Here is a 14603-nt window from a genome sequence, read left to right as displayed (position 1 = left end):
GGGGGGGGGGTTATTTTGCTCGTGTTTATCAAATGTTTTTTTTACTTTGGTTGCTTGGGTTCTATTTCAAATCAAATTTTAAAGGTTTTAAAGGTACATGCTGCAAACTGATGTGACTTAAATTGCCGGATCCATTAGTTAAAAGGTCGACTACATACTTTTGCCTGTTACAAATCTACCGGGAGCTGCGAAATCTCTGGCATGGGGATTTCGCCTTACTTAACCCTGGTACTTCACCCTTAATGGGTGGAGTCGGGAAGAACTGTTAGCGTTCACATCAGCAGAACTGTGATTCCAGCCTCCAGTGAGAGACTGAGTGACAGACACCACTGACACTTACTGGATTGTTTAGACCTCTAACAAAAGAAGTAAGTAAATAATGATTTATAATGATGACCTAATTTCAACGACTAAATAGATATTTTTCCAGGTGTTTTGACAGCCTTATCTGGATAGTGTAGAGGATTGACACATGGTACAACGTGTTGAAATAGCTACAGGACTGATTAATGTATTGTGGTAGAGAGACAGAACTGACAATGCATGTCAGTATTTGTATTAATGATTACTACAAATTATCATGATCTCTGGTTAGATCTAATATTCAGGTTTTTAATTGTTAGAAACACTATTGTATAATAATGCAATAATATAAACTTTTTTTTATCTGATTAACATGTTTTTTTTATTTATTAATAAAATAATAGGCCTACTTACGGTTGTATCACTCTTTTCAACGCTCTTCTGTCTCCTTCCTTCCTTTTCCTCTTCTTCTTCACTTTTTCTTCTACCTATTAACATAACATGATCCTGTTATTATTTTTTTATATTATTATTTTAATATTATCAATAATCTTACTAAGAACAGTTCACGGATTGTGCTGCCAGAAGCTGCATTGAAAATGTTTACTTATTTCCTTACATGATGTAATTATTAAGAGTTGTTTTCAGCCCTATCCAGATTATCTAATAATACAAAACATAAAAAAAAAAATACAAATATAAATGTAAAGCTTACACTTATCTGACCACAGCACACACTTCCATGGTCTTTCGGCCCATGTGAGATGAGCTAGGGCTCAGAGAAATTTCCAGTGCTTCTGCCTAGGATTGGTGACTGGCTTTCTTTGCATAATAATTGATGCAGCAGCAGACTGTGTTAAGTGACAACAGCTCTCAGAAGTAATCCAGAGCCCATGTGACTATACCTCTCATAGATTGATGTTTTTTCATACAGTGCCATCTGAGAACTCACAGGTTACACTGGGAAGTTTTGCCCATTCTTGCTTAAAACACTTCAGCTGCTCAGCAGTTCGTGGTCGCCATTGTCTGATTCTCCTCTTCATGAGACAGATCTGGACTGCAGGCAGGCCGGTCCACCAGACGCACTCTGTGTATACAAAGTTGTAGAGCATGCAGAATAAGGCCTGACGTTTTCTTGCTGAATAATCACAGACATAGACTATCAGGAAAAGACATCACCTTGATGGCAGTGCATGTTTTCTATTACATTTTACTACATTTCCCAACTTTTTTTGAAAAAGGTTATAACAGCAAAGCAAGGAGCCATTATTAAGTTTGGAGCAACCAAAAAGCTGAAAGAGTTTTGCTTTTGCTATGTAAAGATTTAAAAGTGTGTGTGGACATGTGTAAGCAATTCAAAAACTGCAGTTTGAGCAGGATTAGTTTAATATTAAAATAATCCAACATTATAGCTTACAGTTTGGTTTGTATATTGGAATTAGCTTGATTTCAGTAAATACTACTGTAATCTGAACACATACACATACTAAAGATGTTTTTTCTCTCTCTTCACTAGCTGAAATATGAAAGTTTTTGTGCCAGTGGGTGTGGTCTTTGTTTTGGCCCTGCTCAGTCTCGGTAAGTTCAGCACATACACAAAGTCAAAAATGCCAGTCTTGTTGTTTCAATGATCGCACAAACTCATCTTTTTGTGACCGACATTGGACATTTAAGATGCTATAGAACATTAGCAAGTGCATGTTAGTTTCCAGGTTAAGTGCTTATAAATGTAATTTCTGCAACACATTTAAAAATGGAAAACCAATGGTAGTCAGTGATAGCTCAGTGGTTAAGGTACTGGACTGGTAAACAGAAGGTTGCCGGTTCAAGCCCCGCCACCACCTAGTTGCCACTGTTGGGTCCCTGAGCAAGGCCCTTAACCCTCAATTGGATAAAAGCGTCTGCTGAAAATGTAAATGTAGTCATTTTAAAAGTTGCCATTCATTATGCACAACACATTTTCAGTAGGAAACAAGTCTGAACTGCAGGCTGGTCAGACTAGCACCTGTCCTTTGTTACTATTAAGTTACTATTAATATTGAACATCTGCAGAATGTGTCGTAGCATTGTCATGCTTTTTTTTTAAAGACATCATCGATTTGCTTCGAAATATTGCTTCAAAAGGAGGATGTACCACATTTACAAATATGTATTAAAAAATGTTGCTTTAAACTGTTAGACTGTGTGTTTTGGCAAAGTGGGAAATCTTGACCTATACCTGCCTGAGCCCTTGTTAAAGTACTTTTTATACCCAATCCTGATAACATTACCTGTGAAAAAGGACTCTCTTAACTTCAGAAACAGGGATGCATACTTATTACATTGCAATAATTATTTAGCTTTATTCACTCATGTGTTACTTACTTTAAATGACAGGCTCTGCCATCAAGTGTTTCAGTTGCCAGGACTACACGGGCAACTGCGCTGAAACCAGTGAGTGCAGCAGGGATGATGCATGTCTGACCCTGAACGAGAGAGGTACTGTTAACTCGCTGCTGGACACCTTTTCATTATTAAACTTACTCTATACTTAGCTGTCATAACCCAGCTTTTACTCAGTTTGATTAATGGAGTTGTTGAAACAGCAACTGAAATTGTAAAGTTTCAGTTTTACAGTCAGTTTATCTTTTTAAAAATACCCTAAACTATTAAAAATACCCCTGCAACCTGTATACGTAGTAGTTAGGTGCTAGAAAAACTGGTTACACTGCATTTGTCATTAGTAGACAAAAGTAATAACATTATATATACCTTAAATTCTTTGTCATTTATTTTATATGAGCCAAAATATGTTTGCATGTATTGTGCTAGCCCACCACTGTTGAGATCCCAAGCTGTCAAGTTCAAATCTCAGCTGTTCTATTGACCGGCTGGGAAACCACACAAGACATGATTGGCTGTGTCTTTAGGGTGAGATTGTCATTGCTACTGCAATTGCAGCCTCTGGTGGCTGATTAATGCAACTGCATGGCAGATGGGTAATGTCACTTTTAATAATGCATGACAGTAAGTGCCATGAATATTTACCGAAGTTTTAGACACCAATTCTGCCTATAAAAAAGTCAATTGGCTAAAGTTTCCCAAGAGTGCAGTTTTTTTGTGTTAATACTGGGTGGCTTTAAAAGTGCAATAATAGTGCAATGAAAGCATGGCTGTTTTTATTTATTTAATAACAGCTGTACTGTGCTCTGTTTTAATATTACCTATGGTATTATATAGTCAGTCATCTAACATTTTGCCTCTCTATCTCTGCTCCAGGTGGAAAGACATATCGAAAGTGTATCAAGTATTCAGACTGTGAGGTGTCAATACTCAGTCCGATGTTTCCTAAAGTATCCAGCTACTCGTTTAGGTGCTGTAACCAAGACTTGTGTAACAGCGCTCCTGTCACTGCCGCCGGGAGCTCAGTGCTTGGCTTGCTGTTCTCTCTGCTCTTGTGGTTCGTCCTCTGAGCTAACACGCCTAATGTTTGCCTTCTGCTGATACTGTGTATAATGATACTAGGCCTGAGCATCTTTAAGACATAAAAAGACATTAAAACTGCAGTTTGTATAGTGACTACAAGGTAAGCTGAGTGTTTGTTGGAAAGAAAAATCAGCTTTTTGGATTCATCGAGCAACATCTTTTGAGCTATGGCGCTGAACTGTGAGATTTCACAAGTGGAAATGTCATGCATGATCGCCGTAAGAGATTAATGTAATATTAGATTACATTAAACATGCCAATCTCATCTGAAAACTGTATTTGGTCTGGGGCCCATTGGCCATTATTCTGGCATAATGGGAAATGGGTACTAAAAACCAGTTATGGGTACTAAATAGTACTGTAAAAGTGTAAACAATATTTAGATGATGGTTGATACTCCTACAGAATCTATGATTAATCGCTGAAGTAAAATACCCATTAGTGAACTACCCATAATTCCATAACCATGATCATTGTCCAGGCTAGATGTAGTCAGTCCTTCTCATAATGTGCTGATTGTTGGTTTAATTATCACTTACGGAGCTTGGGAGCAACAAAGATATTTTTGAAAGATTGATGGAAACGTAAGAAAGTACAAAGCTTTTTTGGTCATAGGCAGTGAGATGGGTGGTTTTGAGCACTAAGCCTTAAATGGCAAAAATTTTTTAATGTTATTTTATAAGTATACACAGAGATGCAATGTGTTGCCTAATTAGATTCCTCAGAGATCACTGAACAAATGGTTTTGTTAAGAAATACAATTTATATAATAAATAAAAAATAGCTTAGCTTCATTAAACAGCTAAATTATATTATAAACCCAAAGATGATCCAAGATTTGTTTTTCTTTAAAAAAAACAAAAAACAGTAACAATAGATTTACTTAAGGTTCTAAAACCAATTTAAAAAAAATGCTTTTTACATTGTTTGATGTTGGATCAAACATGGACTTTGGCACGATAACAGTGTTTTATATGGCATGTTATAAAATCATTTTGTTAGATTAGGTATGTAATTCTAGTACCGATAAGCGTGCGCTTTTTCATTTTTAAGTTTAAGTAACTAAAGTAACTGAAGTAAAGTATGTGTAATAATGCTATTTTCATTACACAATTTGTATGCTACCTAACTCTTGTAAAATCTTATAGCACATTTGTTAATGTAATAAAAGAGGACGGTTGGAAACAAATAGCTAGTGCTGTCATTTATTGCTTCTACTTACTCGTTTGTTGTATACGGGTAACAGAATGGATAGAATTTATACACTTTAAAAGATATATGATATTTGTTTCTTATTTTGGGTAACATTAGATTGATGCATTGATGAGAAAATATATGAAACCACTTTTTCTGATATTTAATATTCTTTCATATGTCTTTTTCCACATAAACGAATGTATAAACAAGCAATTGGTAAAATAAAAAGTATTCATTGAGGAAGAATTACAGGCAGGGAAGTCATTGTGGAAATGGAAAGCACCTACAGGCCTAAACTTTAAGCCTCACATATCATGTCCTCATTTACTTTAATTCTGTTTGTTGATTTCTAACTGCTTTCTAAATATGATGTTATTTTTGTGCAATTATGCTCTCGACCTTTGGCACAAAAATAACCCCATACTCCACATTTATTTCTTCTTGGGCGCAGAGAATAGAAATGATGTTACTTCTGGATGAGTTTAAGCGGCTGTGTTGAATTTCACAATTTCACTGATATTACCAATATGATAATAGACCTTTAAGCCCTGATTTGGTCTCATCAGTTTTTAAAAATTGTTCCAGATGTGAGGGTGCTGGGGGAGAACTATTACAGTGACCCCAGATGTTGCTCAAGCAACTGCCCTTTTTGCAGCATTGTTTAATTGTATATTTTAGTATTTACATTTGAGTGTGTTGAATATAAAAAATTTGCATAACTAAGTAAGTACTGCATATGTAAGTAATAATGTCCTGCTGTATGTATTTTTTGTATTTTGTTTATTTTCAAAATTACATTTATACCCCCACCCCGTTTATTGTTCGATGCAAACGTTAACATATCTATAAGTATACTTTTTAGTATTTTTAACATGACGTAAATATAATATAATAAAAGATGAATCAGAGATTAAATGTGGTGATTAAATGTGGTGTCTGTGTGGGTGAAGGTTCAGTCCGTTAACAGGACACCGGAAATTCCTTAGAAATCCTGCGGCCATTTTTAAGGGCGTCTCATTCTTCTAAAATAAAAGATACGACATTATCAGTATCTCTCACACTTCAGCTACCGGGTAAGTAAACAGACCCTGACCTGTCTTTCATTTCGTCCTTCGATTAAACAAAGCACATTAATAATAAAGAAATCGTTCACATGTTATTAACTTATATATATATATATATATATTATGTTATATATTTATCTAAATACTGTTTGTTGGCTGATCTAAAGAAGACGAAGAAACCGACTGACAGAAGAGCTACAAGTAAAACAAATCGACTGTTTAGACTCTTACTGAAAATAATAAGTAAATATTCATTTACAAAACTGTTTATTTCTAAGTAGCCGCATTTTTAAGTCAGTATTTTTGTAAACGTTTAGCTAACTAAACAGTAACAGCGCGGTGTGTGTGTACGTGACTGGTGTCTGTCCTAGCTACGGTTTACATGTTGTACTTTTATTTCGTTACATTACATTTAGTGGAATAGTAATCTATCTTTTTTTTTATACATTTTAACAATATGAATATACAAACTCGCTTATTAAAATGTTAAAAGTAACAGAACAATAAACAGTTTTACAGCGCAAACACACCCAGTATTGTGAAACCTGACCATCAACAGCGGTTTGGTGACTTTACATTGTGTTTAGCTAACATTAACATACTAACATTAACAGTAATTTACGGTTATAAATATATAGTTTTTTAACATAACAAAACGAGGTATACCAAGTTAAAATACTGTTTTCTTGGCTTTGGTCATTCCCATTCCTGTCAATACATGTATATAATGGTCTATTTTTATTTCAAATTAAGTAAAATTTAGTTTTACATTGTCATTTACATGTATGTGTGTATTTTTATCAATAATAACCAAATTAATTTATCATTACGAATTATTATCAATACTTCAATAATATATTAATGTATTTAATATATAAATGTATTGCACAAAGTACTATATTAAATAAACCATTGCAGACACAAAAAAAATTATAAAAAAATAATAAGAGTCGTGTATTGCAAAAAATAGCGATCAGAGTCGACTCTATGAGATGGCTCAAAACGGGCTATTAATTTACATGAGTGTGAAGTACCGAGATCAGAGTCGACTCTTTGAGATGCATTATAACAGGCAATTAATTCACAGGCGTTTAAAGAACCAAGATTCGAACCGAGTCGACTCTTTAAGACGGCTCTTGTGGTTAAGTGGTTAAGGTACTGGACTAATAATCATAAGGTTGCTGGTTCAAGCCCCACCACCAAGTTGCCACTATTGGGTCCCTGAGCAAGGCCCTTAATCCTTTGGATAAAAGCGTCTGCTAAATTATGTAAATGAGTTAATTTTGCACCCACAATGGATTGTAAAGCTAGAATAGAACAGAACCTATAGAATAGAACTACACTGACATTTTTTCTGCATAAACAAGCAAGTTTGGAAGCTGGGGTCAGCGCACAGGGTCAGCCATTTGAGTTGGGACTTGTGTCCCCATCAAACACCATCGGGTGCTGTGACTGAGACATATAACCATCATCATCATCCTCATCATTGTGACTTTTTTGTCTGTCTGTCTCTGCATCTCCCTTTTTTTCTCTCAGAAGTCTCTCACCAGCTGAAAAATGAAAGTTTCTGTGCAAGTGGGTGTGGTGTTTCTTCTGGCCTTATTTGGTCTGGGTAAGTTCCGCCTGTACACATACACTATATGGCCAAAAGAATGTACACACCCCTCCTAACTAAATTCAGATTCGGCAAGATATATTGTTAAAAGGTGTATAAAAATCAAACGTTTAAAATAAATTAATGGTTTGGCAACTGTGTGGGTGAAATGCCTTTTCCTGTTCCAGCATACTTAAAACAAGGTCTACTGGCATCCATTGATTTTTTGGTTTTTGGAATGGGCTGTTCGAAAAGCTCATAGTTAGATGTCCACATCCCATTTGGCCATATATTGTAGCTAATTAGTAAGAGAACGTGCAGTGTTTGGTATCCTTTTCCTACCTTTGACCATTTTCTTTCTCAATGCCACAGGCGCAGCTATTAAGTGTTACAGCTGCTTGGGCGTCACTGGCGACTGCCCTGCGACCCAGGATTGCAAGGAGGATTCCTGCCTAAAACTGGATGATAAAGGTTATTTCGTTACAAACAATCTTTATTTCGATATTACGCTATTCGATCTTTAAAACGATATCTTCTAAAAAGACAGATTCCAAAGAGACTGATTTTTGATATTCACCAGGGTTGGCTTGACATTTTTGGGACTGGTTAGGGTGTGGTTTGGGTTGTCAGTGTAGGGGGAATAAGTCAATCAAATAAATCAATGCAATGTAAGAATAAGATGTTTAAGTACTACATGGTTATGAGTATATAATAAAATTAGAATACAGTGATACATATTCCGTGTCTAACAATAGGGAAGAGGCTAAAGGTTCTCTACAAGCAGTACATCATGTCATTATTAAAAGAAAGACTAGAATCTGGTTAGAAATCCCTGGGTAAGCAATTGTCCTCATGCAAATAAAACTTGTAACTCTTTTCTGCAGTAGCCAGCCTACCTTTTTGATAATTTTTGTCTCCATCTTTTCTCCAACAGCTTTAATGTTTTGTACTTTGGGGTCAATATATATTAAGAGTGTGCTGATACTAAGTTACCTCAAAACAGTGTTCGTTGAGCAATGAAAAGGACAGGAGTTTGCTATTCTCATGTTCTTATTTGAAATATTGTGCTATAAATACAATGTTATTAGCAACACTCATGGTCATCTGACACCCCCCTTTATGTTTTCTGTAGGTGGACAGAAATACAGAGCATGCATCAACTATTCAAAGTGTGACAATGCCAATCTTGGTCTGCTGTATCCTTCGGTGTCCTCGTTCTCGTTCAAATGCTGTCAGACAGATTTGTGTAACGGCGCCCCTGAGAGCGCTGCCAAAAGCTCATTGATCGGCCTGATGTTCTCGCTGGCTCTGTTCTTCTGGTGTATCTTCTAAGCTGATGCACCTGATTAAACCAGAGTGCTGCTTTCTGCTGTTTCAGTAATTGATTCTACTGATTCTCTCTATAAGATGTAAGACCCACAGCTTCCAAACTGACAATCACTACAGTATTATTAGTTTAGATTAAAATCTTCCTATCTGTACTATACATGACACACAAGTTAATCCTTCACACTGCTCTTGTATTTTTGGTTTCAACATTAGGTACGAGAGGTAAATGTCTGTAAACAAAACAAAAAAAAACTTTATTGCATTATTGCTGCTTATTTTGGCATAAAGGCTAAATTTGTCTGTTGTGCCAAATTTGCTGGTTGGATAATGAAATGGCGGTATGAGCCAGACAGTCTGATTTAAGGCATGAAGGCTAATGTTTAATGTTGCACTAACTAGTCAGTGAAGTAAGCTTAAATAAAGGGTTTTGTGTATGAGAATGCTATAAATGATTGTCTATACTAATATATCATAAGGCTGCTTTTTTGCTTTGGCCTCCTGATGTAAAGTTTTAATTGCTAAATAAAATTAACTAACTAAAAAAGCTCTTGTTCTTTATTCATTGTGAAAATTTACATGAATGAATGTATGCATTAGAATTGTAAATCCTTATTTTTTTCTTTGGGGCAGGGGGTGTACAGTTCCATAACTACTGTATAACAAATTTTAAGTGTTAAATTTGTTTATACATCCTTGTATTCATTTTTTTTATTTACATTTCTAGGACATAAAGTTTCACAGAATAGATTGTTAAAATGCACAGTGGGCCAAAAACTGGCATGAATAACAGAATACAAAACCACTGGGCCACATCCATGGGGTGTGGAATCCACATCCCAGGTGGGGTTAATGATGTAAACTTTGTGTTGGATTTTGTTGTCTACACTTCCTGCAGACACCTGCATGAGTTTGGTCAGGAGTAGGGAGGGATAAAAACATCTGTTTGTGTGGGTGTAGGTCTCCTAACTGTGCTTGTTTAAACATTTGCAGTCTCGTAAACAGTGGTTCTATGGTGCATTTTGTTTTTATATTACGGAGACAACAAGCTTTTCTTTACATTCCTCTTACACCCGGAGAGGGATTCATTTACAATCCTTTTGTTTGAAAAATGTCCACAACTGAATCGTGTGTTTAACCCAGACATGACCACGGAAAAGGCATACACATCCTGGAATGGTGTTAATGCATATATTCTAGTTAAACAGCAGTGTTGTTCTTAGAATAGTATTTATTTAAAAGTAAACAACACATTTCCACACTTGTTTTCTTGTAAACATGAATGATTAAAAATATTACAAGGTAATAAACCAACCAATAGTACAATGTGCAAAAAGAATAAAAGCACAGACATCAAAACTTAAACCACTAAGATCGATAGGAGAATGTATCAGAGCATTCTGTGGCAGAGATCTATGATAACAGTAGTATAGTGGTGCACAAAACCAGGCCTGTAAGTGTAAGTGGTTCGTGTCATTTAGGCAATGCAGTAACACTAGCAATGAAACAGTTAATTTATCTGGTGTCCGACCTTACCAGAATTCACCCTACTTCAACATCCTGACAAACTTCAAACAATAAAATGCCACCATTTGTATTATGTAACAAAGCAACGACCAATGCTCTTTAGCAGTAAGTCATGAATGAGCAATGCTGCTTGTTGGTTACAAGCTGCAGGAAACAACAAACATGCATACTAATTTCGAATCCGAATGCGTTTAAGCTTCGTGTTGATGTGCTTCATCAGGCTGGAGTGGTACTGGAGGATGGTGATTGTGGGACAGTATTTGTCTCCAGCAGCGTTATGTACACACATTCCCTTTCACTGCAGAGGTGTACAAAGCTTTGCTTGGTTTACCTACTCTGTAAACCACAGCTCCTGTTTGGGGATCCCACAAAACCAGTGCAGGGGTGGTCCGCCAGCAAAGAAAAAGAAGGGTTAAAGAGAAAGGAAGGAGGGGATACTTATAGCTGAGAAGAAGACAGTTTCAAGCAGATGAGCAGTTGCGATAAACAGATGATGAGGAGGGTCAAGGGAGTATGGGAAAAAGTGAAGCCCTGTAGAAGAAGCCAATATTACTGCTTACAGAGTTGATGTTCTTAATTTGTGAGATAAAAAAGGTAGGAGCTGATACATTTTGCATCACTTCAGTATAAAGTATTTTTGAAGAACGTACAGTTAACATTTATTGGTATTTACTTTGTAAACAAACCCAATTTATGCTGTGACTACCTAAAACGCTAACAAAAACAGAAATCAGTAATTTGTCTTTAATGTGTATTTAATCAAATACAGTACCAAAAAGTACTTCTAAGTTTTATAATTTGATCCCTGCACCACATTCCAAAAAGGTTGGGACAAGAGGTCTAACGAGCACAATTGAAGTATGCGGAACTATCAAACTATTTTGGAATTTCACTGGGTAAACAGGTTTAAGGGTAGGTGATGCCATCACGACGGAGTGTAAAAGGAGCCAACAAAAGGCTCAATTGTTTACAAGTAAGGATTGGACAAATGAACTACATTCAGTTCTGTTCTTGCAATACATGATAGATGAACGTCCTTACAGAAAAAACACAACTCTGGCTATAATTTAGCTGTCATAAGGGCAACAATTTTGTATGTATGAAGTATGGTGGTGGGAGCATACTAAGCGGCTTCTCAGCCATAGTATTGGAGCATGATGTGTCATCAAAGTAAACATTAATGCAGCGCTGTATCTGAACATATTATAGGATAATTTAATCTTGTCTGACAAGTTACTAAATCTGCACATTTTAACAAGAAAACAAAACCCTAAACATAAAGTCAACACAGCAGCAGTGATTATTCTTGCATGTCCTAGAATTTATTAAAATTGCAATGTGGGTTAGTTGGTATGTGTTAATGTGTAACATTAAAAATACCACAGTAAAAAAACTCATATCTGACCCCCTGTTTTTCTCCTGCAGGAGGTTTCCGGAAATTTAACAGGAAATGGTTCACATGATAAGTATCTTGACTGTGTATCAGCAGTAAAGGACTAAGAAAGGACAAGACCATTCCCTTTATCAGACAGCTGACATTTACAGACAGAGGAAGAGGATCCAGTCTCTCAGCTCAGTTATCTCCATGTCTGAGTTGGACTGGTTTCTTCCTTCTCCTTCTCCCTCTCCCTTTCTCCAGTGCGACTATGAAGAATGGAGTGCAACTCGGGTGCTCATTCCAGCTATTTACCTCCTAGCCTTCATCATTGGCACGTTCGGTAATGCCTTTGTGCTCTGGGCCTACTTAAATTGCTGTAGGAATCTTGGGAGTCGCTCTAAATCGAAATCTTCCGTCAGTCCACCCTCCTCTTATTCGCGTTCTGTTACAGAATCTCTGATCACCAGTTTGGCTGTGGCTGACCTTGCCTTTGTTACTACTCTCCCACTGTGGGCGGCCTACACAGCCTTGGACTATCACTGGCCGTTCGGTAGACTGCTTTGCCAAGCAAGCAGCTACCTGGTGGCACTGAACATGTACGCCAGTGTGTTTTCTCTTGCTGGACTCAGTGTCGAGCGGTACTATGTCATAAGGCGGCGTAGTACCAGCAACAACCAAGCACCAGTTAGAGCCTGGTGCATAGTCGGGGCAGTATGGGGGGCAGCAATAGTCCTGGCACTTCCCGCCCTCCTTCTACGAACTGTCCGAGAAGTGGAGGCAGAGCCGAATTGGCAGGAGGACGAGGATAGCAAGAAAAGTGGCACACAGTGCTTATGCGACATGGACTACTCCGTTCTGGTCTCTCCAGACCTTGACCCTGAATCTCGAGAGCGAGCCGAGCTCATGTGGTCAGCGCTGCTTGGTTTGAAGTCCACTGTCCTGGGATTCCTTCTACCTCTTGTCGTGCTCCTGCTTTGCTACTGCTCCCTGGCACACTTCCTTTCCCACCACTTCAGTCTCGGGCCTCGTCCCGATAGACAGCGCCAGCGTAAGCTCCTGCGTATTGTCGTCGCCCTGGTGCTGGCTTTTTTTATCTGCTGGCTACCCTTCCACGCGAATAAAACCCTGTCAGCCTTGATTGAGCTTGACATTTTGCCTTATTCTTGCGCGTTCGACCGCTGGTTGGTGGCCGCACACCCTTACGTTATCTGCCTGGCCTATGTGAACAGCTGCCTGAACCCGCTGCTTTATGCCTGCTGTGACCCTACTTTCCGACGGCGCTGCAGACGTGTGGTCAGACTCGTTTGGAGAAGATGTGAAAAAGAAACAGGTGAAGAGAAGGAGAAGGACACCGGTACCAGAGATGAAATGGAAGTGGATGACGATGGTGAGGGGGCGAAGACTTGAGGAATTAAGCACAAAGATATTCTGTTACAAAATTGCGATGATTGTTTTCAATATTATATTTTATCTCATATGAAGCAGCTTCACTTTCATCTATAATGTAATAAAGCTGTTCAGGAGAAATTATATACATATATATATATATATAGTTTGTCTACATTGTTGTCATGTTTACAGCACTGTTATACTGACTTATATGATACAGCCATAGTGAACCGTGGTAAAGTTAGTTTTATATTGGACATTCGCCTGACATTCGACTTTCTTTCGGCTCGTTCTCGGCTAATAAACATCCAAAAACTAATTAATTGCACGACCTGATACCTCAGTAAACAAGGAACAAACTACAATTAATTTTGTTTAAAAAGGTTTTTCTGTTAATTTTTATTTAACGTTATTTGGTAAATGTGAGGTGCATCCGCGCTGAAATGCTAAGGAAGTGCTAAGGGAGCGTCTATAAAGTTCCGAGGTGTAGTAATTACCCAGTGGCGTGTACCATCTAATACACCTGTATTAAATCCTACAGTATGCTTACAGTAAACAGCGAGAAACGCACATTTTGAGGTTGAAATACTTAACTAGTCTCCTGTACTAGTTAATACAGCCACAATAATAATTAAAAGTCCCCCAGTTTGGGTGCATTACAAAAGTTTAAAAAAATTTTTAAACTAAATCAAGAAACACACATTTAAAAAAGACAAAGGTTGTAGTAGTTAACTAGTCACCTGTACTAGTTACTACAACCACAATATTAATTAAAAGTCCCCCAGTTTGGGTGCATTACAAAAGTTTTTAAAAAATTTAAAAAAAAATCAAGAAACACACATTTAAAAAAGACAAAGGTTGTAGTAGTTAACTAGTCACCTGTACTAGTTACTACAACCACAATATTAATTAAAAGTCCCACAGCATAATACGTAATCAAAAAATATTTTTTTTTAACAATAATCGAGAAACGCACATCTGTGAAAAGACAAAGGTTTTAGTAGTTAACTAGTCCCCTGTACTAGTTACTACAACCACAATACAAGTTAAAAGCTCCACAGTATAGGTACAGTAATGAATCAAAATATTAAAAAATGAACAAAAATTGAGGAACGCAAATTTTTATATGATGAGGATTGTAGTAGTTAACTAGTCACCTGTACTAGTTACTACAACCACATTAAAAATTATAAGTCCCACAGCATGAGTACAGTAACGAATCAAAAATGTAAAAAAAAAATTACAAAAATCGTAAAACGCAAATTTTGATAAGACAAAGGTTGTAGTAGTTAACTAGTTACCTGTGCTAGTTACTACAACCAGGTTTCAAATTAAAAGTCGCCCAGCAAAGGTACGGTAA

The 14603-nt window shown here is 37.0% G+C and overlaps 3 protein-coding genes across 4 annotated transcripts; all 3 read left to right on the top strand.

Annotated features, from left to right (window-relative positions):
• Nucleotides 1-268: 268 nt before the first annotated feature.
• Nucleotides 269-4957, top strand: LOC134303973 (CD59 glycoprotein-like). Its single transcript, XM_062989482.1, has 4 exons — nucleotides 269-368; nucleotides 1820-1881; nucleotides 2680-2781; nucleotides 3562-4957. The coding sequence occupies exons 2-4, from the start codon at nucleotides 1827-1829 to the stop codon at nucleotides 3753-3755; spliced, it is 351 nt and encodes a 116-aa protein (XP_062845552.1). The 5' UTR covers nucleotides 269-368; nucleotides 1820-1826; the 3' UTR covers nucleotides 3756-4957.
• A 980-nt stretch (nucleotides 4958-5937) lies between these two features.
• LOC134304060 (CD59 glycoprotein-like) lies at nucleotides 5938-8989 on the top strand. 2 transcript variants are annotated; one of them, XM_062989605.1, is made up of 4 exons: nucleotides 5938-6038; nucleotides 7566-7641; nucleotides 7996-8094; nucleotides 8756-8989. In XM_062989605.1, the coding sequence occupies exons 2-4, from the start codon at nucleotides 7587-7589 to the stop codon at nucleotides 8953-8955; spliced, it is 354 nt and encodes a 117-aa protein (XP_062845675.1). In that variant the 5' UTR covers nucleotides 5938-6038; nucleotides 7566-7586; the 3' UTR covers nucleotides 8956-8989. The 2 variants fall into 2 exon arrangements, with proteins under 2 accessions (XP_062845675.1, XP_062845676.1); XM_062989606.1 differs by having other exon boundaries at nucleotides 6017-6038; nucleotides 7569-7641.
• A 3069-nt stretch (nucleotides 8990-12058) lies between these two features.
• aplnr2 (apelin receptor 2) lies at nucleotides 12059-13283 on the top strand. The gene has a single exon (XM_062989812.1). It carries the CDS (start codon nucleotides 12062-12064, stop codon nucleotides 13259-13261), a length of 1200 nt encoding a protein of 399 aa, XP_062845882.1. The 5' UTR covers nucleotides 12059-12061; the 3' UTR covers nucleotides 13262-13283.
• The last annotated feature ends 1320 nt before the right edge of the window (nucleotides 13284-14603 follow it).

The sequence above is a fragment of the Trichomycterus rosablanca genome, chromosome 27, assembly GCF_030014385.1.
Source record: "Trichomycterus rosablanca isolate fTriRos1 chromosome 27, fTriRos1.hap1, whole genome shotgun sequence".
Classification (NCBI taxonomy): Eukaryota; Metazoa; Chordata; class Actinopteri; order Siluriformes; family Trichomycteridae; genus Trichomycterus; species Trichomycterus rosablanca.
The sequence above is the reverse complement of the archived record's forward strand: the minus strand, read 5'-3'. Positions and strand labels throughout refer to the sequence as shown.